Source organism: Mesoplodon bidens (assembly GCF_964165515.1).
Source record: "Mesoplodon bidens genome assembly, chromosome: 1".
Lineage (NCBI taxonomy): Eukaryota > Metazoa > Chordata > Mammalia > Artiodactyla > Ziphiidae > Mesoplodon > Mesoplodon bidens.
Window position 1 is genome coordinate 191,300,518 of NC_138176.1, and position 26,002 is coordinate 191,326,519.

The 26,002-nt window shown below is 38.8% G+C and overlaps 1 protein-coding gene across 4 annotated transcripts in view; it reads right to left on the reverse strand.

Moving 5' to 3' along the window:
* Positions 1 to 271: 271 nt before the first annotated feature.
* Positions 272 to 26,002, reverse strand: part of HELQ (helicase, POLQ like) — a 53,790-nt gene continuing 28,059 nt past the window's right edge. The window contains exons 12-19 of one of the 4 annotated variants that reach the window (XM_081225883.1): positions 19,344 to 19,602; positions 18,302 to 18,459; positions 16,919 to 17,017; positions 13,362 to 13,535; positions 10,074 to 10,187; positions 9,090 to 9,224; positions 4,944 to 5,074; positions 272 to 377 (exon numbers count right to left, since the gene is read on the reverse strand). In XM_081225883.1, coding sequence (XP_081082009.1) covers positions 4,967 to 5,074; positions 9,090 to 9,224; positions 10,074 to 10,187; positions 13,362 to 13,535; positions 16,919 to 17,017; positions 18,302 to 18,459; positions 19,344 to 19,602 — 1,047 coding nt within the window. In that variant the 3' untranslated portion in view covers positions 272 to 377; positions 4,944 to 4,966. Of the gene's footprint in view, positions 378 to 4,895; positions 5,075 to 9,089; positions 9,225 to 10,073; positions 10,188 to 13,361; positions 13,536 to 16,918; positions 17,018 to 18,301; positions 18,460 to 19,343; positions 19,603 to 26,002 lie in introns of those variants that run through there. The other 3 variants (XM_081225884.1, XM_081225882.1, XR_014015200.1) reach the window with 3 other exon arrangements.

A 26,002-nucleotide genomic window follows, 5' to 3' on the forward strand; every position in this document is an offset into this window, starting at 1 on the left:
GACACAGGAACCCAATCGACCACTGTGTATGAATGAAACCACTAGCCATTATGAATCAGGAACATGCCAAGTATGCATTTGGAATAAATAATGGGAAAGACGCTTTCTCTCTGCTGAATTGACAAGAAAGAGGTTTCGGCAGCATCTGCTAGAATCTGCTCATTTCGCAGGAAAAGATAACAAAAAGGTCACCTCACAAGTCAGCCTCCACCGGAAGTACGCACTGCCCTTGGTAACAGAAGGGCAGACGCAGCCACAGCCGAGCTTGTTCTTCTGCATGTGGGACCATTTGGTGAGGCGGCACATCATGCTCTCCTTTTTCTATGTGTGGATTCATGTCCTCCTTTTGTGCTTCTCTCAAGAACTTTCAGCTTCTCCTGCAAGAACACATGTTCCTCCAGTGAATGTCTTTGGCAAAGGCGAGTCTTTTTGGCAGCAGGGCCATTAACGATAGTAGGTGCCGGCGTAAATCTAGGAAGCCGGGGCACAGGGGAAGGCAGTGACCCAATTACTGACAGCTGTTAGAGCCTCGTTTCTCTGCGTTTTAGTTTCCCCAGCAGAGTGGCACAGACACCACCATCATTAACATTTAATTTTGATTTAGTACATCTGCACAGGCTGGAACAACTAAAGTGCAGCCTGTTGCCTATAAAAGTTCAAGCCCCCTTGAGGTCATTCTGGACTGCACCTGCTCAAACCCAAGTGGTGAGTAGACAAAGCTTTTCAAGGTCGCTCCAGTTTCTGAAGGCTTCCTTCTGCTGCAGGAGTCCTGAAAGGTGAACTTAAGAGCTATGTGAAGAGCTGGAATAACTCATGCAAAACCCCCTTCCTACTCCCCTGTGATCACGCTGAGAAAAAGAACCAAGAACTAATATTAAAGACCAAGGTCTAGGTTTCATAATGTAGATTGAAGGAAACCAAATATCAATCTTAGTGATGGCATGTTTTAAAGTGAGCTAAGTGGTGCATGTGGAACAAACCTTGGAAAGTGACAAAGATTTTCTTCTTGACCAAACTTTAAATGGGCTCATCTGAGCCCTCTTTCGACCAGGCCTTAACTCTGGTCTAGAAAAACTGCAGACTCTCAGCACAAATGATTCCGTGCCCCCACTCCCTGCCCAGTCCCAAGCCCCCACTAAAAGATTTGAACAAACAATAACATAGCTCCTAACAGCTCAAGGCTGCACCCCTAGGATGACCCTACTCCCCCCTTAAACTGTCTGCCTGAGAAAACTGCCAGCCTGAGAAAACTGCCAGGAGGGCCCAAACCTGGTAATAGACAGGCCCCTGCACGGCCCCCATTCCCGTTTAGTAGGCTCTGGGGGGCCTGCTCTGACTCACACCACTACCTCCTGTCATACAGATACTAGAAGCTTGCTTCTCCTCTGGATAAGCACCAATCAATAAACCCAGTCTCTGCTGGAGGGCCCGCTCTTTCCCCTCCTGTCCCCCATTCTTCCTTGAAAACGCCCATCACCTCTGCACTTAGTACTGAATAAATTCTATCCTTACCGCTGTACCTAGTGTCCCGCTTATGTTTGACAAAGCTCAGATCTACATTTTCTATCTGTCCTCAGCAGCAAGGACTAGACAGACAGATCACAGTGCTAACAAGGCTAAGGTTATGAACTTGATCTCCATATGGCTCTGTCTATATTGTGGTCACATGTGTCCACCCGTCAGGTGTTTCACCAGGGCCTTTCATTGATCACAAGGTGAACCAGATGAGCACGTAGAGATGGCTCAGCACAAATCATTTGCTGCTGCTTTTTTGGTTCCTCATTACTGCCTTAAGAGTGCAAATATACAGATGGTGCTTGCAGCCTTCACTCTGTATAGTTCAGCTAGAAGAGAACCTTCCTGTTGTCGCTCATGTTCTCCCCTCTCCCACCCACCCTTCTCCCTCTGTCTCAGACATTCCCATCACCTCCCACTTCTGTCTCTAGTGCCTATAAGCACTTATCTTTTGTACACTGTGCTTCATGATGTAACCATCAGTGGCTCATGGTTCATGTATTTATGCTTTACTGCTCCTAAAAGCAACAAGAACCAAATATTCCCTCTTGTTTTCCACCAGCGTCTAGTATCAGGCTAAGCACATCAAAACTATTCACTAAAATGCATGTAAATATTTTCATTGAGCTTTCAGATGACTTTGACAAATTTCAGCAAAATGATGTTGAATTCCTTCGTCATTTCTAGGATGGGCAGGAGACTCTCAAAGTGCTTACACATTTATAAAGTAAACTAGTGTTATTGTACTTCATGTAGAGTGAGTAGTCTTGTCTGTAGATTTTTTCCAATTTTATGTGTGATCATACAGTAATACTATATTTTACTACAAAGGAGGATCGTTTAGCATGCAGCATTACAATAGCTAGTTCTTTATACTTACATTGCAGTTAGCCTACATTTTCCTAGTTTTATACATATCTCTTTATCATGATAACATACTTTTATGCCCCTCTGAAGACAGAAAACAAGGTCTGGGGAAATATCATAGACTTGATGGCTCATAAAACTCCTCAGAAGTTAGGGATTCAAACTTCCAATCTCTGTGGTAATTGGATCTTTTTTGTTTCATTTTGTTTTAGTCAACTAGGGATAGGACTTTTTTACCTAAGTTATTGAAGGGATAAATAAAAAGAAATCTTTTTACTGGAGAAAATGCAATTAATAAAAATGGTAGGGGTACTTCCCTGGTGGTGTAGTAGTTAAGAATCCACCTGCCAATGCAGGGGACACAGGTTTGAGCCCTGGTCTGGGAAGATCCCACATGCTGCGGAGCAGCTAAGTCCGTGCGCCACAACTACTGAGCCTGCACTCTAGAGCCCGCGAGCTACAACTACTGAGCCTGAGCTCTAGAGCCTTCGTGCCACAACTACTGAAGCCTGCACACCTAGAGCCCGTGCTCTGCAACAAGAGAAGCCACCACAATGAGAAGCCCGTGCACTGCAACAAAGAGTAGACCCTGCTTGGCACAACTAGAGAAAGCCCGCACACAGCACCGAAGACCCAACGCAGCCAAAAATAAATAAATAACAAATACGTTTATTTTTAAAAAATGTAGGCATTCACCACAGTTAATTTCTACAGTTTTCAGGAACACAAAATAATCCTGTCAATGGGCCTAACACATTTAACTGAGATTGCTCATATGCTAAGATCCAGAAGGGGTCCTGCAGAATGGTAGCTCCCCAATTGTGTTCCAGGCTATTTTCAGATGTGTTCATTTCCTATTGCTGCTGTAACAAAGTACCACACATTTAGTGGTTAAAAGCAACACAAATTTATGTTACAGTTCTGGAGATCAGAAGCCTCAAAGGGTCTCAATGGGCTAACAGCTGGTATCAGCAGAGCTGAGTTCCTTTCTGGAGGCTCTAGGAGAGAATCTGTTCCCTTGCCTTTCTCAGCTTCTAGAGGCGGCCTGCATGCCTTGGCTTGAGGCCCCTTCCATCGGTGTATTAACTTGTGCTGCCAGGTTCACACGTTTTAGTGCAGCCCTTAGACTAAAGCTTCTACTGACCTCTCTGTGCATGTGGATCATTTTGGGGAGGTTTAATCATCTAATACGTTTGGTTCAGCTGGAGCAAAATCACTCATTTCCTCTAGAGTGGTAGTTTTAATTCTAATAGCAAAATTTTTATACATTACAAACATCCTGAAATAAATGGTACAGATGAACTGATTTGCAGGGCAGAAGTTGAGACACAGATGTAGAGAACAAACGTATGGACGCCAAGGAGGGAAAACCGCGGTGGGGTGGGGATGGTGGTGTGCTGAATTGGGCGATTGGGATTGACATGTATACACTGATGTGTATAAAATTGATGACTAATAAGAACCTGCAGTATAAACAAACAAACAAACAAAAAACAACTAATACTAAACTTTCTTTGGGTTATTTGTATGGAAATATGTTAATACAAATGTTTCAGACATTACATGAAATTTCTAAAAATTTTGTATGTGCTGGTATAATGTTATAAGTCATAAATCTAGTTATTACTTTAAAATGTATATCTCAGAAATAACTAAATTTCCTTGTCAATTGCATTATTATGAACTTTCATCAAATCTTTAACCTTGGTCATTTTTAAGTCTTTTGTCATTTGCAGACAGTTCTGGGTGTACTCTGATGCTTTTGCAAATATATTCCTATAAAAGGGTTTCATGTTCAAGGAATTCATGGAAAAGACTCTGACAAGTACAGGTTTCTGGTAACTGACTATACTGCTGAACTGAATGAATAAGCATTTTCAGAACTCTAATGGAAAGCTGATGAATTCATAAAAAAGTGCTAAAAAAGATCAAGATGAAAAAAAATTAATTACACGGGACTGAGTGAACTGATGAGGATGATTATAATTTTTGTGACTTTCTGTTTGAATTAAAAAAATGGGAATTAAAAAAATAAAAATAAAAATAAAAAAGACATGGGCATAAATGAGGGACTCACAATACTTATAGGAGGGTAAGAATCCATGTATGGGGTGGGGAGGAGGTTGAACTTGGACAATTTCTTAGAGGAGATAGTATTCGAGCATTCTTAGTTGAAACTTGAAGTATTTAGTACATTTGAAAGATAATTTCCCATGCATGGGGAATAGCATAAGGCAGTTAGGAAACAGAGAGTTTGGAAATCCCAGGGAAAATTCTGGGATTTCAAATAGTCCAGTTTGATGAAAGAAATGGGTAAGAGGATAATGAAAGATCTGGCTACAAGGGTAGGCTGGGGATATGTTGAGAAAGTTGGATTTCATTTTGTGGTAGACACCAGATTTTTGAGCAGAGAAATAATGCATAATTATATATGCAATTATGGGTGACAGGAATATTCAAACATCATCCACAGTTCTTAATATATAATCAAAATATATTTTTTTCACTCATAAATTACAGAGAATCTTTAATAAAACATATGTACAACAAATAATTCATACTTAAAAATGTTCATGTGACAGTTTCATGCCTTTTCAACAGAAGAGGCCACAATACCAGGGAAATCAGAAGGCAGTCTCAATAACTCTTCTACTTCTTCTTGCAAAGCCTCTGCTTTCTCATGCAACAGCAACTACAAAAAAAAAATCAAGACATGAGGCAAAAACACCAATCTCTAGAGAACTGCTAACATTTTACCACCATCTGTTTGACACCTGAATCCTTACATATCACCAAAACAGACATTAAAACTAATAATGAGATTGAAAAATGGCCACTTAAGAACAAGTGATTACAATTAATGAAGCTGAGACATTTAGTTAAAGCCATTTTAGCTGATCACTGCATTTGGTATACCAAAAATAAGGGAGCTTTAATACTCTCAAAGATTTGTTTTATTGAAGACTCAGCCACTTAAAAATTAACTTTTACGCTATAAAATTTAAGACAATTTTGAAAAAATTTAGTCAGTTTTTGAAAATGTTATCCTTTATATATGGATTTTACTATTCCTCAAAGTTTGGTATGCTATCTTTTAAAAGCTTATCAGTGTTTCAAAGAAAAGTTTTATTCAAGCTCTTAAAATTAATATGGTTAATTTCAAAAGAAGCATAATGAGCAAAGAAAGTATTTCTAAATCCAGTGCATAGTAGATGTCAATGAATATTTGCTGAATAATGATTTCTCCCCTTTCTTTAAAAAAGCCAGAAATAAAATATTCCTATTTGTTGCATCTGGGTTTTGAGTATATTGGTGTGAAATATTTGCACTATTTCTCTTATAACATTTTTATAATAAAAAGGTTAGCAAAATCACACAGAGGAAAAAACCCACTCTCTACCAATTTGATATAAAGCATAGCATTATTAAGCACCATATAAAGGAGTCTAAAATGTAATTAGGATGTATATGTATAACTGACACTTTGCTGTACAGCAGAAATGAATACAACATTGTAAATCAACTATACTCCAATAAAAATTAATTTAAAAAAAGAAATTTCAAATATAAAAAAAATAAAGCAATGAAGTCAAGGAAAAAAAAATGTAATTAGGTAAGCTTTCCAGTAACTGAGGTAATGGTGACCATGCAAAATGAATCTACCAACACATCCTGTAAGCACTCTACAGATCACAAAGAACAATAAGTAAACCATAAAAAACTCACATGTCAACATTACTAGAATACAGAGAACACCACCAACATCAAATGACTTGAAGTGTTCTGTTTACCCCTTAGAGGCCAACTAGTAACATCTGTTACTAATTCTTTTTTTTAATTTATTTTTTAAATTTTTGGCTGTGTTGGGTCTTCATTGCTGACTAATTCTTTATATTAAGCTTTCCTGTTCAAATTACTGTGTGGTTTCTGTTCCTAATGATTAGACCGTGACAGATACAACCAGAAAGTAAGAAAGTACACCAATAATGATGGGGACAGGCCAAAAGACACAGGAGCCAGTCTGCAGGGGCTCTTCCTGGCCAACTCTGAGACCATTTGACTACCAAAATAAGTATGAACCCATTGTTCACTCTGATATAAATAAATGAATTAAAAAATAAATGAGGAAAGAATAGCTTTTCCTCATAGTAAAATGCCAATAAAAAATATAGAGGGAACAATGGAGCTAGAAAATCACCACTTGACAAACATCATAGAAATAACTGAGGCAAAAATCATCAATGAATGCTAAAACAAGTGTGTGAAAGTTTAATGAAGAATAGGATATCTACATAGTCTCAAAGTATCCACTCCAAAAATACTAATAAAAAGGGAAAAATAATAACTTTACAGTGGAAAAGCTTGCCAGATGACACTTCCTTAACCAAATGATCAAACTCATTATCAGTAATGTGATAAAGTGACATCCTGTGGCTCCTGATCTGATGTACTAAGGACACACAACTTTTTTGTAGCATTCCTGCAAAAACCTGTTTAACCTCAGTATAATCCTAACTGGTTTCCTTACTTCCATTCTTGCTCCCCTATTTGCAACCTCTAACCCACTCTTCTACTCAAAATCCTGCAAGGAATATCCATTTTACTCTTTCAAGCTTACTGGAAAAGAAGGGATGGTGGGAAGGAGAGCGTGTACCTCAGTCCATAAGATGGAAGCTATATATTAAGACTGGCTGAGCAATGAGACAGGGGAAGTATGGGTCCTTGGACACACAACTGATTCCTCATATCAGCTGTGAACTGTTTGTGTTTGAACTAATAAACCTTTAACATTTAAAGTCACTTATTTTGGCCATCGTTACTGCAGCTCCCTTTGTATCCTTAATAACATATACTGTAACTCTATAGTCCTGCTCTACTACTTACTGACTAGCTGTGTTTCCTTGGGTAAATCAATTTCTTTAAATCTTACTTATTTATTTATTAATTAATAGATTTAATTACTTAATTAATTTATTTATTTTTGGTTGCGCTGGGTCTTTGTTGCTGTGCATGGGCTTTCTCTAGTTGCTGCGAGCAGGCACTACTCTTTGTTGTGGTGCGCAGCCTTCTCATTGTGGTGGCTTCTCTTGTTGCCAAGCACGGGCACTAGGCGCGCAGGCTTCAGTAGTTGTGGCTCGCGGGCTCAGTAGCTGTGGCTCGTGGGCTCTAGAGTGCAGGCTCAGTAGTTGTGGCGCACAGGCTTAGATGCTCTCTGGCATGTGGGATCTTCCTGGACCAGGGCTCAAACCTGTGTCCCCTGCATTGGCAGGCAGATTCTTAATGACTGTGCCACCAGGGAGGCCACAATCTCATTTATTTATTTATTCAAATACTTGCTACATATCTACTATAGGCTGAATTCTGTGCTAGGTGCTACAGAAATGGAAATAACTATAACTTCATCCCTATCAACCCAAAGAACTCCTAATCTAATGGAACAAGTTTCAGTGTCTTCATTTGTAAACTGAATGTAACACCAACTTTGCCCACCTCAGAGGACTGTTGTAAGGATCAATCAAAGCAATACAAACAATGTGAGCACCATTCAAAAAAGTAAGATGGAAATTTACTTTTCAGCCAGTTCTGATCTATATATGACAATAGTATAACAATGAAGTTAAAAAAACAAAAACAAGAAACTATGAGATTTCAGACCACAAGGATAGAACTATAGTTGAGATCAAGAAGGAAATATTCCCAAACTGTTGTGTAATGGATTTACCCACATGGAGCAGGAGGGTAATGACAAACTGGATTGCATCTAGCAAAGGGTAACCAATAATAGTGAATAGCCTAAAACTAGGTTATTTACTACAGGTGAAAGAAACAGAAAAGAGAAGCCCTTGGAGGCAAGAAGAGCCGTTTTCAAGTATGTGAAAAGGTACCAAATGAACAAAGGCAACAGTCTACTTCCACAGGGTAGTACTCTATGATGCCATGGTAGACATTTTAAGACAGCCTCATTATATTGGGATGCTCTTTGTAACACTAGGGGTCCAAAAATAGAACTACTTAATTTTTGAGGTTGTAGGTTCCTTGTCAGTGAAGGTGTTTAAAGGTGAGAAGACCAGGTGTTGGGGATGCTCAGGAAAGGACTTCTGTGACAAGAGTAGTGGGAGGCAGAGTTCAGTGAGTTCCAGAGTTCCTCGTACTTCAATGAACTCTTGAAAGCGTCTTTATTTTTTAGGAGATCCTTTTCCTCCTTTTAGCAAACCTTGTATCATAACACGTATACTATTTTTATCCACATATTGTGAGTATAAACTTTTGCATATATAGTTAAACGTTTTTGCTTTTATATCTAAAGTATACAGAGATTACACTACAAAATATCATAAAGATTGGGCTTCCCTGGTGGCACAGTCGTTAAGAATCCGCCTGCCAATGCAGGGGACGCGGGTTCGAGCCCTGGTCCAGGAAGATCCCACATGCCGCGGAGCAACTAAGCCTGTGCGCCACAACTACTGAGCCTGTGCCCTAGAGTCCGCGAGCCACAACTACTGAAGCCCACGCGCCTAGAGCCCGTGCTCCGCAACAAGAGAAGCCACTGCAATGAGAGGCCCGCACACCACAACGAAGAGTAGCCCCCGCTCACCGCAACTAGAGAAAGCCTGCTCACAGCAAAAAAGACCCAACACAGCCAAAAATTAATTGATTAATTTAAAAAATATATATATATCATAAAGATTAAAAAATAGTTTGCTTACCTTGGCTGATGAAACAATTTGCTTGGCCTGGCGTCTTGATAAATGATCAATTGTTTTTATCAGCACTTCAGGATTTGCATTAGCTAAGTGCATTAGACTTTTATAACCTGCATTGTATAACTGTCTTGCTCGACCCTGAAAAGTATTACAAAAATCATTAGGATCAGAATTTGGGATTAGGAAAAAGTAATTAAGTGTCTTACTGAAGGGAAAAAATTCACTTGCAGAGACAAGAATAAACTAAGGTAATAAATATGAAGAGATAACACATCAGAATCCTGAGGAATTTTAAAAGATGCATTTGAGTGGTTCCAATCTGACTGCAAGATAGCTAATTTTCTGTGCAGCTTAAGTGAGCTGATGTGTTCTGCAATCAGAAATAAGAAACCCGTTAGGGCACTTAGGCTAGGGGCATCCCCAAGCAAATGTTTTAGTCCAGTATCCCTAAAATGTTCTTACCATCTACTCAGGGGACCTCTGAGGTAGGGGTGTGTGTCTGCATTCCCAAACAGAACTCCTCTGATTTAAGAACTGAATAACAGAGGATAAACTGAAATCAAGGGTTGGTCAAAAGTAGAAAGCTAAGAAACCAGGTGAGGATACCTTCTCATCACTCCCTTAGAAAATGTAAATGACCCTCACTGCCACCAAGTCACCACCACCTTCAACAAGCACTGTTTAAGCTGACAGAAGGTGATTCTTCACTGGAGTAGAGGAAGGAAGGGATGTTAAGAATGACACACATACTTGGGGAGAGTCACCCCATCCCTACTGTTATTTTTTCCCATGAATGTGATTTTTCATCAGAACTTTCAGATTAACAGGGATTTCTGGGAGACCATGGCAGCAATTAATTAAAAAAAAAAAGATTCCCATGATAAATGAACAATAAGGCTACTGTCACTTACCCTGTGACATGACAGTAAAACCTGATTTTTCTGTTAGTTGAAATCATCTCAGGTGGGAAACTGGGAGGCTACTAACCTCTAAAACTCCAGTCACTTCCATGAGAGGGATTAGCTCTGCCTTTACACAGTAAGTCAACTTCTTGGTAAGTTCTACCAAAAGGGCTCTATAAACCCAGAACTCCTCAAGTTCCTGCAGAACACAAAGAAATATGCAGAATTTAAATCTGGTAAGTTATTTCAAAATCTAGTTTGCATGGTAGAGGGCTCAGAGAGGACTCTCCCTTCTGTGAATTCTGGAAGTTGGGTTAAGCCAGAGATGAACAATGACTCCAGGCAAAATTATTACAAGGAATAATTACAAGAGACTGAGGAATTTGATGGAATGGTTTTAGGATGAGGAAAAAGATTGAAAATTGAAAAATAAACAACTATACCCCAATTAAAAAAAAAGAAAAAGAAGTCAATAAGAAGAGTTCTATTCATTTTTATCAAAACATCAGCAAGTGATTGCATAGTTTTTCTTTCCCAAATGATTGAAAACAATTCCTACCTCTGGAGATTTATCCTGAAGACAAAATACTGAATATGGAAGGATTCAAATACAAGATGATGTTCAGTGCAGCAATATTTAAAATAGTATGAGAAACCATGAGTTGGTAATTCTTAAAGCTGGGTGGGTAAATGGGTATTCATTACATTACCTTGTCTTTTTAAATATAGGGTTGAAATTTTCTGTAATAGTAGTTTGGTTTTTTTTTTTAAGTTTCCTTTCTAACCTTTGGGTATCACTGTGAGCATCTGTGATGCATGGAACAACATTAGCTAGCTACTTTGTGACTACTACTTTCCTACTACTAGGAAAGTAGTCAATGCACTAGTATGGCAGCAAAAAAAGAAGAAAAGAAAACCTTGAATAGAACTACCGAATCAATCAATCCCAAACTGCCTTAGCTCTGGTTTTCCTGCTACATAAGATAATCATTTTTCCTTATTGTTTAAATTTCTATGGAATTTTTCTGTTACTTGCAGTTAAAAGTATCTTAACTAATATGATCGGTGTACTATTTTATTCCACTTACATAACTTTTTTTGTTGTTGTTTTTTGTTTTATTTATTTATTTAATTTATTTATTTTTGGCTGTATTGGGTCTTTGCTGCTAGATGTGGGTTTTCTCTAGTTGCAGTGAGTGGGGGCTACTCTTCACTGCAATGCATGGGCTTCTCAGCGTGGTGGCTCCTACTGTTGCAGAGCACGGGCTCTAGGCGCAAGGGCTTCAGTAGTTGCAGCACACAGGCTCAGTAGTTGTGGTTTGCAGGCTCTAGAGCACAGGCTCAGTAGTTGTGGTGCACAGGCTTAGTTGCTCCACAGCATGTGGGATCTTCCCAGACCAGGGATCGAACCCATGTCCCCTGCATTGGCAGGCAGATTCTCAACCACTGAGCCACCAGGGAAGTCCTACATAACTTTTTTAAAAAAATTATTTATTTCATTTTTATTTTTGGCTGCGTTGTGTCTTCGTTGCTGTACGTGGGTTTTCTCTAGTTGCGGCAAGCGGGGGCTACTCTTCGTTGCAGTATGCAGGCTTCTCATTGCAGTGGCTTCTTTTGTTGTGATGCATGGGCTCTAGAGCGCAGGCTCAGTAGTTGTGGCCCACGGGCTTAGTTGCTCTGTGGCATGTGGGATCTTCCCGGACCAGGGCTTGAACCCATGTTCCCTGCATTGGCAGGTGGATTCTTAACCACTGCACCACCAGGGAAGCCCCATAACTTTTTATAAAGAAAAAAATGCTTTAAAATATTGAAAATACATTCATGAGAGTTGTCGGGTAGACTAACCCTAGGATCAACCATCAAATTATAGTTGCTTTTGAAGTTCAACCTATAGATTCTTTCACTTGAACAATTCTGTAAGGCTCATATCCTTATAGTTCTAAGTAAAACAAAGGGATGGAATTATCAGGGAACACCTTTTTAAATATGAAGAACAAACACAGTAAGCTTAAGAAAATACATTTTAAAGGCCAGCTTCTCCTTATTATTCATAATGTTTGTGTACTGATTAGCTGCCATGTAATTAGGGAATATAAGCTAAAATTTAAAAATCAGCATAAACAAAAGGTATTTAAAAGGTAAATTTGCTAAAATAATTATAATTCAGTCCAAAGCCAAGTAGTTTTGGTTTATTTACTCCATTAGCGTATATGATAGAACTAATTGCCCTATACACACACAGAATATGGAGGCTTAAGATAGGGCAAATGAAGTAGATTTTAAGTTTAAAAGTAGAATTCATTGTGGAAAAAAGTTTAAAAAAATAAGTACAGAAAAAAAAGTACAGAAACAAATATTACTATGCCACCCCAAAATAATAAATTTCAGTGCAGCAAAAATGGCTTATCTTATAAACTCATCAAAAAATTGTCTGGGTAGAAAACTCTGGCAAGCTTTATTGTGTTATTTAAGTAAATTCTGAAAGCTTCTTTTAGTAAAGTCTTAAATAAATCGATCTCAAATGCATATGGCCAAAATTAAGTTTTTTTCTTTATTTTATAAAACACACATTTGATGTAGAAACTGAAGTAGCTGCTTGACACTGGAAACAAAAATGGGAAATTACTGTGGTAATAAAAAGAACATGGTACTGAGTAGTCAGGTATCTGGTGGATATGGGTAACATGCCAATCAAACACTTTACACAGTTATCACTCAGGAGAAAGACACTCACACAGAATCTACATCAATGGAGAAAAGTTATTTTAAGAGTTGATTCCAGGGACTTCCCTGATGGTCCAGTGGTTGGGAATCCACCTTTCAATGCAGGCAATGCAGGTTTGATCCCTGATTGAAGAACTAAGATCCCACATGCCACGGGGCACCTAAGCCCTCATGCGCAACTACTGAGCCCTCATGCCACAACTAGAGAGAAGCCTGTGTGCCACAACAAAGAGCCCACGTACTGAAATGAAAGATCCCTCATGGTGCAACTAAGACCCAATGCAACCAAAAAGAAAGAAAGAAAGAAAAGGAAAAACAACAACAACAAAAAGAAACAGTAGAAAAAAAAAGAGTTGATTCCAAATACTTGAAACTATTAATGATAGTTCTAAAAGTAGGGATAACTAAGGACTTTCTACTTGTTCATTATATGTTTTTGTTGATTCTGTCATTCTGTAATACCTGTATTACATGCATGTATATAGTATTTTTGTAAGTGGATAAAAACAAAGATATATTTTAAACAAATTTTGAGTGCTTTGTAATAACAGAAGAAATAAAAGAACATACTGACTAACTGGATTTTGAGTTCAGTAACAGTTAAAACAGAAGATGCACACAGCATATATCACCTATTTAATGGAATTACCTCACAGAAGTGTAACACACAAGAGGAGAATGCGGCAGCTCCAGAGAGAAGGTTTTGTATATATCCTCGAGGCATACTGAATTTTTCAGACACACTCCAAATGTTGGTCTCTTTGAGCAAGGTATAAAGAACAAAAGACAGGTATAGTCTGTTGACAATATTCTTGTCCACCTTCTAGAAAGACACAAGTAAGTTTATGTACTGGACCTTCTAAAAAATGTACATTACATTCAAAATGGACAAAAGGTAAAGCGCATGAAGTTGTACCACAGGAGAGCAAGGATAGAATGGTTACACAGAAATAAATCTAAGTTCTAACAAATGTACTTTAGATTAGTTCAAATTACCGTTTTTCCGAGTGTAAAAAAAAAGAGATATGCCAAATTGTTCCCAATTTAAAGTTCCTTCTATAGGGAGTGTAGTGAGTTGAATTGTTCCCCAAAAAAGATATGCTCAAGTCTTAACCCCTGGTACCTTTGAATGTGACCTTGTTTGGAAATAGGATCTCTGCAGATGTAATTAGTTAAGGATCTTGAGATGAAATCATCCTGGATGTACAGGGGGCCCTTAAGGGCCCATTATTTAATGACTGTCATCCCTTACAAGAGAGACGACACAGAATGACACAGAGTAGGCAACGTGAAAATGGAGGCAGACTTTGGAGGGATGCATCTACAAGGATTGCCTGCAACCACCAAAAGCTAGGAGAGAGGCAGAGGCAAGATGGTTTCTTCCTCAGAGCCTCCAGAAGGAACAGCCCTGCCAGCATCTTGATTTCAGATCTCTGGCCTCCTGAACTGTGCCAGAATACATTTCTGTTGTTTTAAGACACCTGGTTTGTGCTAATTTGTTATGGTAGTCTTAGGAAAGAATACAGGAAGGAAAGGAGTTGGGGAAACCTTTACATTTACTGTAGTATTTATAGGTGGTATATATGTGTGTGACTGTGATTATAAATTAGACAAACATATTTGTTTAGATAAATATGTTAATAAGTTTACAAAGTAAACACTAGATTCTATGATTTCCACATGGTCATGGTAAATAATTAATGTTTCCAAAGTGAAAACACTGAAAGAAAAATGCTTCCTATAGTTGACTATTTCTATTCTGTATATGTGCTTTTGCCTGTGGTGCCTAGTGATTATTTTTTGGGTAAAGCATTTCATAGCTAATATTAAGCTAACTCAGAAACTGAGCAACTCGAGCTTCCCTGGTGGCGCAGTGGTTGTGAGTCTGCCTGCTGATGCAGGGGACACGGGTTCGTGCCCCGGTCCGGGAAGATCCCACATGCCGCGGAGCGGCTGGGCCCGTGAGCCATGGCCGCTGAGCCTGTGCTCCGCAACGGGAGAGGCCACAACAGTGAGAGGCCCGCGTACCGCAAAAAAAAAAAAAAAAAAAAAAAAAAAAAAGAAGGAAACTGAGTAACTCATGGTTAAAATCAGAGGGAAAAAAAGATGAATTTTAAAGAGAAAAAGTAGGTTTAAAATATAAAATTATATCTTTTACTATAGTAAAAGAATGTTTAAGATGAGAACTTAGGGTGGCACATTGAAGGATATAAGAATTACAGATTCTGCATGTTGCACTGGATCACCCTTTTAAAAAGCATTAAGCTGAAAAAGCATGATAGCTAAAAAACAAGTAGGAAAAGATTACCTTTTAATTTCCCAATTTTAGTGCATCTTCATTATTAACTATAAATTGAGTTAATGTAGATTTTGCTTAGAATGTATTTTCTAAGCCAAGAAAAATGATGTAATTATATTACATGGCAAGATAAGCCACATTATGCCAATTCCAAGATTTTTACAAAAAATGTTTAAAGGTCTTTTTCAATGTGAAGACATCAATTAGATTTTAAGTAAACATCATGTTCTGCAGAAGGTTTTTATTTTTATTATTTTTATTATTTATTTATTTATTTTAAATGGAGGTTGCCCATTCTTTTTTTTTTTAATTAATTAATTTATTTATTTTTGGCTGTGTTGGGTGCTCGTTTCTGTGCGAGGGCTTTCTCTAGTTGCGGCGAGCAGGGGCCACTCTTCATTGTGGTGCACAGGCCCCTCACTATCGCGGCCTCTCTTGTTGCGGAGCACAGGCTCCAGACGCGCAGGCTCAGTAGTTGTGGCGTACGGGCTCTAGTTGCTCCGTGGCATGTGGGATCCTCCCAGACCAGGGCCCGAACCCGTGTCTCCTGCATTGGCAGGCAGACTCTCAACCACTGCGCCACCAGGGAAGCCCTGCAGAAGCTTTTTAAGAAGATACTTCTAAAGCACTGAACTAGTAACTAACCCATTTGTAATTAAGACAAATCCATGCCCATACTATTTAAAATATTTAGTTATCAATTGAACAAACATTTATTGACTATATTTCATAAAATGTAACAAAAATAAATTTTGATTCAAATTTTAAAAGATACATTATTCTAATAAGGTTTTATAAATATTATTTGGTAATGAGTTGCAAACTAATACGATTTTGTTTTTATTTTATATTTTAGAGTTTGATACAAAAGGCTTGTTTTAAGAAATATCTTTATTCAACATTTTGAAGGCCTAAACAACATAGCCACTTCTGAGGTAAAAGACCCAGTTTAAATATTGACAACATGAATACTGAAGTGATATATATTTATAATTTTATGATACACCAATACAGGGGACAGCTGCACCATTCAATTCAAATATAAGTAAACACCTTCCATTTTTCAAAATGAAATCAGTAAAATCTATATAAACTTAAAAGATATAGGGGAAATGGTAGGTAAGATAATTAGGTTTCAAGGAAGATTAGATTACCAAAGAAAATGAAAAATGAAAAAAAGTGTATTATGAGGTGGAAGATTATATGAACTTAAGGATTTTGAATGCATGTTTGCCACAGAATTATTTCCACTTCTCTTAGGGTTAGTGTGTGCATTCAACACTTGCTTCATGTTTGTTGACTAAACTTTAAAACACAAAAATATAAGATATCACACAAGAGTATTGGTTTTTCCACTTCAACCTTCTAAAATGCTTTATGTACTTCAAGTACATTGGGGGTTCTTTGGGACAACAGCAACAACAAAAACAAAAATCCCAAACTCGTCCTATCTTAGAATCCCTGATACCAAGTAGAATGCTTAATAAAAAGTTTCTAGAAGATTTTTTTCTCCCTTGAACTGAACTTATTTCAGGATTCCATAATACTGTGAAAACATTTTACAAATATTTTACAATTTATATAATTTAAGCCATAATAAATAGTCCAAGAAAAATAGATAAAATAAGGTTTACCTTTTCCTATGATAAAGACTTACATGTGCATGACTATTTTAGAAATACAAAGGTACACAAAAAAAGGGCCATCACACCACCCAGAAATAAATACTGTTTAAAAAAAAATACCTAAATTTCTGGTCCTCAGATGTTTTAAATAGTAAAATGGGAATTATATTAGCGAGAAAAAAAGTGATCCAAAAGGATCAATTCAACAAAAGAGATGATACAACAGCATTAATTTTGTTTAATGAACTTAAGTTATTTAGGAAGGAAAAAAGACTATGGTACCTTCCTGATAGCTTGACCTGATGCTTTCTTCCCGATAAAGTTCTCAGAGACTCCAACCAGAACAGCCACATTTTGTTCTGCTGGGCTGAGCTGGCTGAACTACAGAGAAAAAGAATATAAATATATAGAAAAGTTAAACTGTAACTTTAAAAGGTCTGCCATTAATCAAATCCAGTATTTAGTTATATCACACCTTCATTATTATAAAAGATATGAAAAAACCCACATATTTTGTTTACAAATATTGCAAGCCTAAAAGATATAGTATTGGGCTTCCCTGGTGGCGCAGTGGTTGAGAGTCTGCCTGCCGATGCAGGGGACACGGGTTCGTGCCCCGGTCCGGGAAGATCCCACATGTCGCGGATTGGCTGGGCCCGTGAGCCGTGGCCACTGAACCTGTGCGTCCGGAGCCTGTGCTCCGCAACGGGAGAGGCCACAGCGGTGAGAGGCCCGCATATTGCAAAAAAAAAAAAAAGATATAGTATTAAAATATTTGGGTTGGCCAAAAAGTTCGTCCGGGTTTTCCCGTAAGCTGTTATGGAAAAACCCGAACGAGCTTTTGGGCCAACCCAATATAACAAACTTTAGTAGAATGACTTAAAGACACGGCCACAAATACTGTGACCATGGACTATGATTTCCATGGACCATGGGCTCATGTTTAATATGGGAGATCTCTGTGGGAAGAGAGAAGAGGGAAAGCTTTTGAAAGTAACCACATTGTATAATACCACTTAGAAAAACTTAGAGTAACAATTTTAATAAACGACATTAAAAAGAAAGTTAATTTCCTGCAATTAAAAGCTGCATATTGCTTCTGCCTAATATGCGTTCATGCATCTAGCCTGTTCACAGTAAAATCATAATAGACTGTACTCTATCACTTGGTTCTGTAACAAGTATGGCCAGTTCCACCTTGCTACTGTTGATGAAGGTGATATTCCTTCTCAGGTATTAACATCACCGGGTTTGGTGTGACATGATGTGACATCACGTGTGACTGTAATAGAGCTTTCATGTAATTAAACTATCAATCATCAGGGATGGCTTTCATGGTTTTCTTTATATTCCAGGCATTATAAAATGTAGTGGTCACCAAATCATACGAGTAAACTACCTTTGGGGAAATGGGAACAGGGATGATCTTTTTTTCTGTTCTGCACCTTTCTTTATTTTTTTGATAATGAACATGTTTATATTTAACAGAAAATATTTAAGTGAAACAAACAAAAAATGCTATTGCCATATTACTACTTTAAAAACTCAAAGACAAAGGGCCCAATTTCAAATATATTTTAATAAAGAAAAAAGTGAATAATCACTTGACAAAGTCAAATCCTGATTCATTACTGTAGCCTGTATTGCAGAATCTTATTGTCTCACCTGCCTGAAGTATATCATCCAATCAGGGTGGCAGTGAGAAGCCATATCATAGGGAGTTGTTAGGTAAATTAGATGAAGAAGGCTTTCAAGCACAAGTCCTTCAAGACCTTTCTTCAAGTCTTTGTAGAGACTGTCACAATAAGCCAAATCTATAGTTCCTAAAAGAAAGACACAAATAGTTCATCTTTCATAATCACCAAAGGGAGAAAGAGGTGACTTTAAAGTAAGTCTAGTTTAGGAGTTAACTACAAAAGTCTAAAATCTCTTACTATGTAACTTAACACAACTATTTTGGAGGTCATTTTGATAGTATCCATCAGCATTTAATAAGTACATACCTTCTGACCCAACCCCTCTATTCTTAGGAATCTAACCCAGAGAAACATTTCCACACATATCCAAAAATACATGAACAGAGATGCCCAAGCAGCCTTGTTTATAATGGAGAAAAATCAGGAACAGTGTAAATGTCCATCAATAGGGGAGTGGTGAAATAAATTATGGTATCCATACTATGGATGACTATTGTAGTAAAAGAAAAATGAGGTAGATTTAAAGGGATTAACATGTGAAGATGCTCATGATATTTTATAAGTGAGAAAAGCAAGCTCTGTGTGTGTGTGTGTGTGTATATATATATATACATATATATGTGTATATATATATATATACACACACATATACACACAAAAATATTTGGAAGGATATATGTATCAAATTATTATGAAATTTACAGATAACGTCTGCAAAAATATATATCAAATTGTTATTCTTGGTAAGATATTATGATTTTATGATTGCTGAGGGAGGGGAGCATGAAGGAGGGATGACCACCTTTTTCTCCATATACCTTTACAGTATTCTAAATTACTTGTTTCAAAACACTTTTCAACTTTTTAAAGTTCAAGTAGTCCAACAGTTTGTAAGATAAGATTAATATTATTAATATGAAATTACAAATCCAACTTAACATTACATAATAATTTCTATTTTTTCCAATGCATTTCCTCAGATTAGTAATGAGATTTAGGTAAACTCTTACCCTTAAAAGAAGCTCGTCCCAACTTTGTAATGTGAAAACTATATTGGAACTCTTCTTCTGACCCATGAATAGTGCCTTTTTGTATAAGCCCTTTTTCTGTCAAAGTAGTATCTTTTTGCAGGAGTCCTTTTTCTATCAAGTATCTAAGTGATTCTACAGTTATTTCCCAGAGACTTCTTTCTTTCAACAAAATCTTCTGCTGAACACCAAAAAATGTACCACTCATAAAGTGATATATGTCACCGAGATTTGTTGCAATCTGAAACAATTCAGGACATCATTAGAGCATCTTCCCTAATTCAAGGCAACATTTTGAATGAATAGTTAATCAAGATGATGACTCATTTCCATACCGCAAAGCTATTTAAATAAAAAACTATTATAAAATCTACATAGTTGCATAAGGGTAATTTTATAACAACATTTTAAAATCACAGGAAGAAAACAATTTAAGGGAGAAGACAGTTATCATATTCATACTTCTAATGAAAACATCTACACATTTCTTACTCAAAAACCCCTTAGGTTTTTGAATAATTTTTCACAATACCTCCAAAGCTGTGCTCTGTTTACTCCTCAATTATCACTAATTCCCACTCAGCCTCCTTCAGAAATCCTTCCTCCACGCCTTTCCAGCCACGTGAAAACATTCTTTAGCTTTAAAAATTGTATTAAAAAAAAACAACATGGAAAACACAACTGAAAGCCTCCACTAAAACAGGATCAGGCAATACTTTCCCTGACATATTACCTAAAAATAGACAGCAGTTTTTTACTGCTTTTTGTCTCTCTCATTCCCATCTCCTTTTCCTGTTCTTTTGCTGCTTTTTTTTTCTCCCCGCTTACTCACTATTTATAAAAACTTATAATGGCAATCATAAGTAATACTTAACTCACCACTTGGTATTCAGATGCAGAGCTGTCTCTGAATTAGAATTATTTATATTAGCCAATTTCAATGAAATCAGCAAGTTATACTAAAATATAGTCAATCAATAAGCATATTTCTCTCTTTCACAACTCTGACGATATTTCAACTGGAAAACTTAACTAGTAATTTCGTATTAAACCATTATAAGCGATAACAGAAAATAAAATGGAGCACAGACATTTCCTATTGTTTCTCCTTTTAATAAAAATCATTCTTAATATAGTATTCATTCAGGCCAAATTGTACTTTTAAGATTCTCAGTTTGTAGATTATCAACATACTTAGTTTCTATATTTTTTGGTTGGCCAATTACAGTTAACCGTGGGAGTAAACAAACAAACAAGACCCTTTACTTGATCCTTCTGGCGACCAACAGGTTACCTTTCTAGCCCTCTGTGAAAACTTTCAGACATAGTGGTTTAAACCCACTGGTATAGCCTCTGCTTCTGGCTTCTCAAAGCTGGGTTCTTCACTGTTGACCCAACCTACAAGTTCAGCCATGACCAACTCCAAAGTCAACCCATTCATTACTTCAAGTGTTTACCAAGTGCCAACCACATGCCAGGCACTGTGCTAGTCACTGGGATTCAGTGATAAATGAGAACAAATGTGGATCCTGCTGTCACAGGGCTTACATTCCACTGGGGTAAAGTTATTAGCCAAATAATGGCACTAACAAGAATACAACTACAAACTGATAGGTGCTATTAAAGGAAAAAAAATGTGTTTCTACAAAGCATACAATAGACTGACTGGACTCACTGGCAAAGGAAGGCTTCCCTGAGGAAGTGGTGGTGAAGTGAAAGTCTGACCGTTAAGTGGGAGTAGGTGAGGCTGAAACTGGAGACGGGGAGGTAAGAAGGGCGAGTCCCAGGCTTACGGAACACTGCAGTAGGAGCAAGTATGGAATGTTTGAGAAATGTAATAGAAGGCCAGGATATCTGGAGTACAGAGTATACGAAGGCTGGTGAGAGATGAGGATGAAGAGACAGGCAGAGGCCAAATCTACCACAGTAGACCATGATAAGGAATTTGGGCTCAATCCTAACAGCAATGGGAAACAACCAGTGACAAATTTTAAGCAGAAGGGGGTGACACATTTGGATTTTATATTTTGCGAAGATCAGTCTATTGAAGAATTACTTGGAGGGGATGTGGGAAGGCAGGGCAGACAGAGTGAATGCAAAGAGACCAACTGGGAGACCATTACAGTGATCCAGGCAAGACCACGGTAGCATGCGCCAGAGTGTGCAAGCAGCCTACGTAACCTACCTTTTTGCCTTGGATTCTTTTTTTGTGAAAGCACAATTATATTACTTTATTCAAAGGTATGCAAAGATCAGAGATAAAACATATAAAGTGTCTAGCAGAGCATCTGAAACATAGTTGTGAGAAACAATAATTGGAGGCTCCCTGTATCCCATGGCCCAACAACTGATATGATCTCTTATTAATTCCTGGAGTTTCCATCTCTTCCACCAAACCCTGGACCATCCCCTCCAGGGATGCCCACCTCTACCTCCTGCCTCCTGACCTCACAATGCCCTTCTTGCCTCTCACCCCTATCCCACCTGGTTGTTCCTGTCCAGAGGACTTGACTTCTGCTTCAGTTCTACCTCTCAAGATTTTCCCACTTCTCCACCCGGTCTGTAATTCCAGCCTCCTTCCACAACTAGAGCCCTGTTGTGAAGTCCTACCCCAAGGAGTAGGAGGAACCCTGATGGCCTGTCCTCCTCAGGACGGGGCCCAGTAGCCTCCTATGGGCAGGCTTGAAACAACAGCTGCCTATAGGCTAATCTCCTGAGCTGACTCTGCCTGGACTTCTTGCTGCTGTACTTCAATTGTTAAAACAGAATACAGCGGTTGCATTGCCAGGCCCATAAAACCAGACCTTTGTGGCCAAGTCAGTTCCCCCAGGATTCCTGTACCTGAGCGCACTGGTCTCAGTTCACAGGGAGTGCACTGAAGTCCCAATTCCCTCCTAATTCCATTGCCTTTTGTGGAGTCCTCACTCATGACATACTCATACTTGTCAGATGTATAAATATTTTCCCCTGCCTTTTCATTTGTTAAGCAGGGTCTTTTGAAGAGAATTTTAAAATTATGATGAAGCCTATTAAATTGATGTTTTTCTTTCATGGTTTATGGTTTTTGTTTCCCACGTAAGAAATCTTTGCCTACCCCAAGGTAACAAAAATTTTTTCCTAGATTTTCTTCTAGAAGTTTCATTTTAGCTTTTAGGTCTAGGTCTATGATCCATTTTGAGTTAATTTTTTGCAACAGTGTGAGGTAAGAGTTGGGGTTAATTTGTTTGTGGTTGTTCCATATGGATATCTGCTTGTTTCAGCACCATTTATTGAAAAAAAAAATCCTTTCTTCATTTAAATACCTTGGCACCTTTGTTGAAAATGAATTGATCATATATGGGTCTAATTCTGGACTTACTGATCTATTGGTCTATATGTCAATCTTTGTACCAGTATCAAACTATCTTTATTATTGAAGCTTTACAGTAAGTCTTGAAGTCAAGTTCTTTTACAAAACTATTTTCGGCTATTCTATTCCTTTGCATTTCCAAATAAATTCTAGTATCAGTGTGAAATTTCTACAAAAAAACCTGTTGAGATTTTGATTGGGATTGCACTGAATTTATAGGCCAATTTGGGAAGAAGTAACATCTGAACAAAAGTGAGTGTTCCAATTCATGAACATGCTGTCTCTCTCCATTTATTTAGGTCTTCTTTAATTTCTCTCAGCAGTGTTTTATAGTTTTCAGTGTATAGGTCTGACACATATTAGTTAAATTTATCCCTAAGTATTTCATGTTCTTTTTGAATTTATTGTAAATGGAATTGTTTTTCCAATTATTTGCAGTGAGTATATAGAAATATAATTGAGTTTTGTACATTGACCTTGTATCCTGTGACACCACTAATTACACTCTAGTTTCTTTGTAGATTCCTTTGGATTTTTCTTGAGCTCAATGCCATCAGCAAATAAGATAGTTTTACCCTTCCTTTCTAAACTGTTTTCTTTTTCTTCCTGTCTTATTGTATTGGCTACAAGTTCTGATATATGTTGATTAGTAGGGTGAGAGCAGATTTCTTTTCCTGATCTTAGGGGAAAAAACATTTAGTTTTTCACCATTAAGTGTGATGTTACCTGTTCCTTCTTTTTTTTTTTTAAATAAACAACCTTGAGAATTCCAGGGAAGATGGCGGAAGAGTAAGACGCGGAGATCACCTTCCTCCCGACAGATACACCAGAAATACATCTACACGTGGAACAACTCCTACAGAACACCTACTGAACGCTGGCAGAAGACCTCAGACCTCCCAAAAGGCAAGAAACTCCCCACGTACCTGGGTAGGGCAAAAGAAACAAGAATAAACAGAGGCAAAAGGATAGGGATGGGTCCTGCACCAGTGGGAGGGAGCCGTGAAGGAGGAAAGGTTTTCACACACTAGGAAGCCCCTTCGCCGGCGGAGACTGCAGGTGGCGGAGGGGGAAAGCTTCGGAGTCGCGGAGGAGAGCGCAGCAACGGGTGCGGAGGTCAAAGCAGATAGATTCCCGCACAGATCATTGGTGCCGACCGGCACTCACCAGCCCGAGAGGCTTGTCTGCTCGCCCGCCGGAATGGACGGGGCTGGGAACTGAGGCTCGGGCTTCGGTCGGATCGCAGGGGGAGGACTGGGGTGGGCGGCGTGAACACAGCCTGCAGGGGTTAGTGCAACACGGCTGGCCAGGAGGGAGTCTGGGGAAAAGTCTGCACCTGCGGAAAAGGCAAGAGACTTTTTCTTCCCTCTTTGATTCCTGGTGTGCGAGGAGAGGGGATTAAGAGCGCTGCTTAAAGGAGCTCAGAGACGGGCGCGGACCCCAGAGATGGGCGTGGGACGCTGGGGCTGCTGCTGCTGCCAAGAGGCCTGTGTGCGAGCGCAGGCCACTGTCCATGCCCCCCTTCCGGGAGGCTGTGCAGCCCACCACTGCCAGGTCCCAGGATCCAGGGACGGCTTCCCTGGGAGAGCGCACGGTGCGCCTTATGCTGGTGCAACATCACGCTGGCCTCTGCCGCCGCAGGCTCGCCCTGCACTCCGTATCCCTCCCTCCCCCCGGCCTGAGTGAGCCAGAGTCCCCGAAGCGGCTGCTCCTTTAGCCCCGTCCTGTCTGAGCGAAGAACAGATGCCCTCCGGTGACGTACATGCAGAGGCGGGGCCAAATCCAAAGCTGAGACCCAGGAGCTGTGAGCACAAAGAAGAGAAAGGGAAATCTCTCCCAGCAGCCTCAGAAGCAGCGGATTAAGGCTCCACAATCAACTTGATGTACCCTGCATCTGTGGAATACATGAATAGACAACGAATCATCCCAAATTGAGGAGGTGGATTTTGAGAGCAAGATTTATGATTTTTTCCCCTTTTCTTCTTTTTGTGAGTGTGTATGTGTATGCTTCTGTGCGAGATTTTCTCGGTACAGCTTTGCTTCCACCATTTGTCCTAGGGCTCTATCCATCCGTTATTTTTTTTTAATTTTTTTTTCCTTAATAATTATTTTTAATTTTAATAACTTTATTTTATCTTACTTTATTTTATTTTACTTTATATTCTTTCTTTCTTTCCTTCCTTCGCTCCTTTAGACAACGAATAATCCCAAATTGAGGAGGTGAAGAACTTTGAGAGCAAGATTTATGATTTTTTCCCCTTTTCCTCTTTTTGTGAGTGTGTATGTGTATGCTTCTATGTGAGATTTTGTCTGTATAGCTTTGCTTCCACCATTTGTCCCAAGGTTCTATCCGTCCGTTTTTTTAAATAATTACTTTTTATTTTAATAACTTTATTATATTTTATCATACTTTATTTTATTTTACTTTATCTTCTTTCTTTCTTTTTTCCTGCCTTCCCTCCTTCTTTCCCTCCTTCCTCCCTCTCTCCCTCCCTCACTCCCTTCTTTCTTCCTTCCTTCCTTTCTTTCTTTCTTTCCCCCTCCCCATACCCCTCCCCATCCGCCTTCCCCTTCTCCTTCTCTTTCTACTTTTTCTCCTTTTTATTCTGAGCCATGTGGATAAAAGGCTCTTGGTGCTGCAGCCAGGAGTCAGTGCTGTGCCTCTGAGGTGGGAGAGCCAACTTCAGGACACTGGTCCACAAGAGACCTCCCAGCTCCACATAATATCAAATGGCGAAAATCTCCCAGAGATCTCCATCTCAACACCAGCACCCAACTTCACTCAACGACCAGCAAGCTACAGTGCTGGACACCCTATGCCAAACAACTACCAAGACAGGAACACAACCCCACCCATTAGCAGAGAGGCTGCCTAAAATCATACTAAGTCCACAGACACCCCAAAACACACCACCAGACGTGGACCTGCTCAGCAGAAAGACAAGATCCGGCCTCATCCACCAGAACACAGGCACTAGTTCCCTCCACCAGGAAGCTTACACAATCCACAGAACCAACGTTAGCCACTGGGGACAGACACCAAAAACAACGGGAACGATGAACCTGCAGCCTGCAAAAAGGAGACCCAAAACGCAGTAAGATAAGCAAAATGAGAAGACAGAAAAACACACAGCAGGTGAGGGAGCAAGATAAAAACCCACCAGACCTAACAAATGAAGAGGAAATAGGCAGTCTCACTGAAAAAGAATTCAGAATAATGATCGTAAAGATGATCCAAAATCTTGGAAATAGAATAGAGAAAATGTAAGAAACATTTAACAAGGACCTAGAA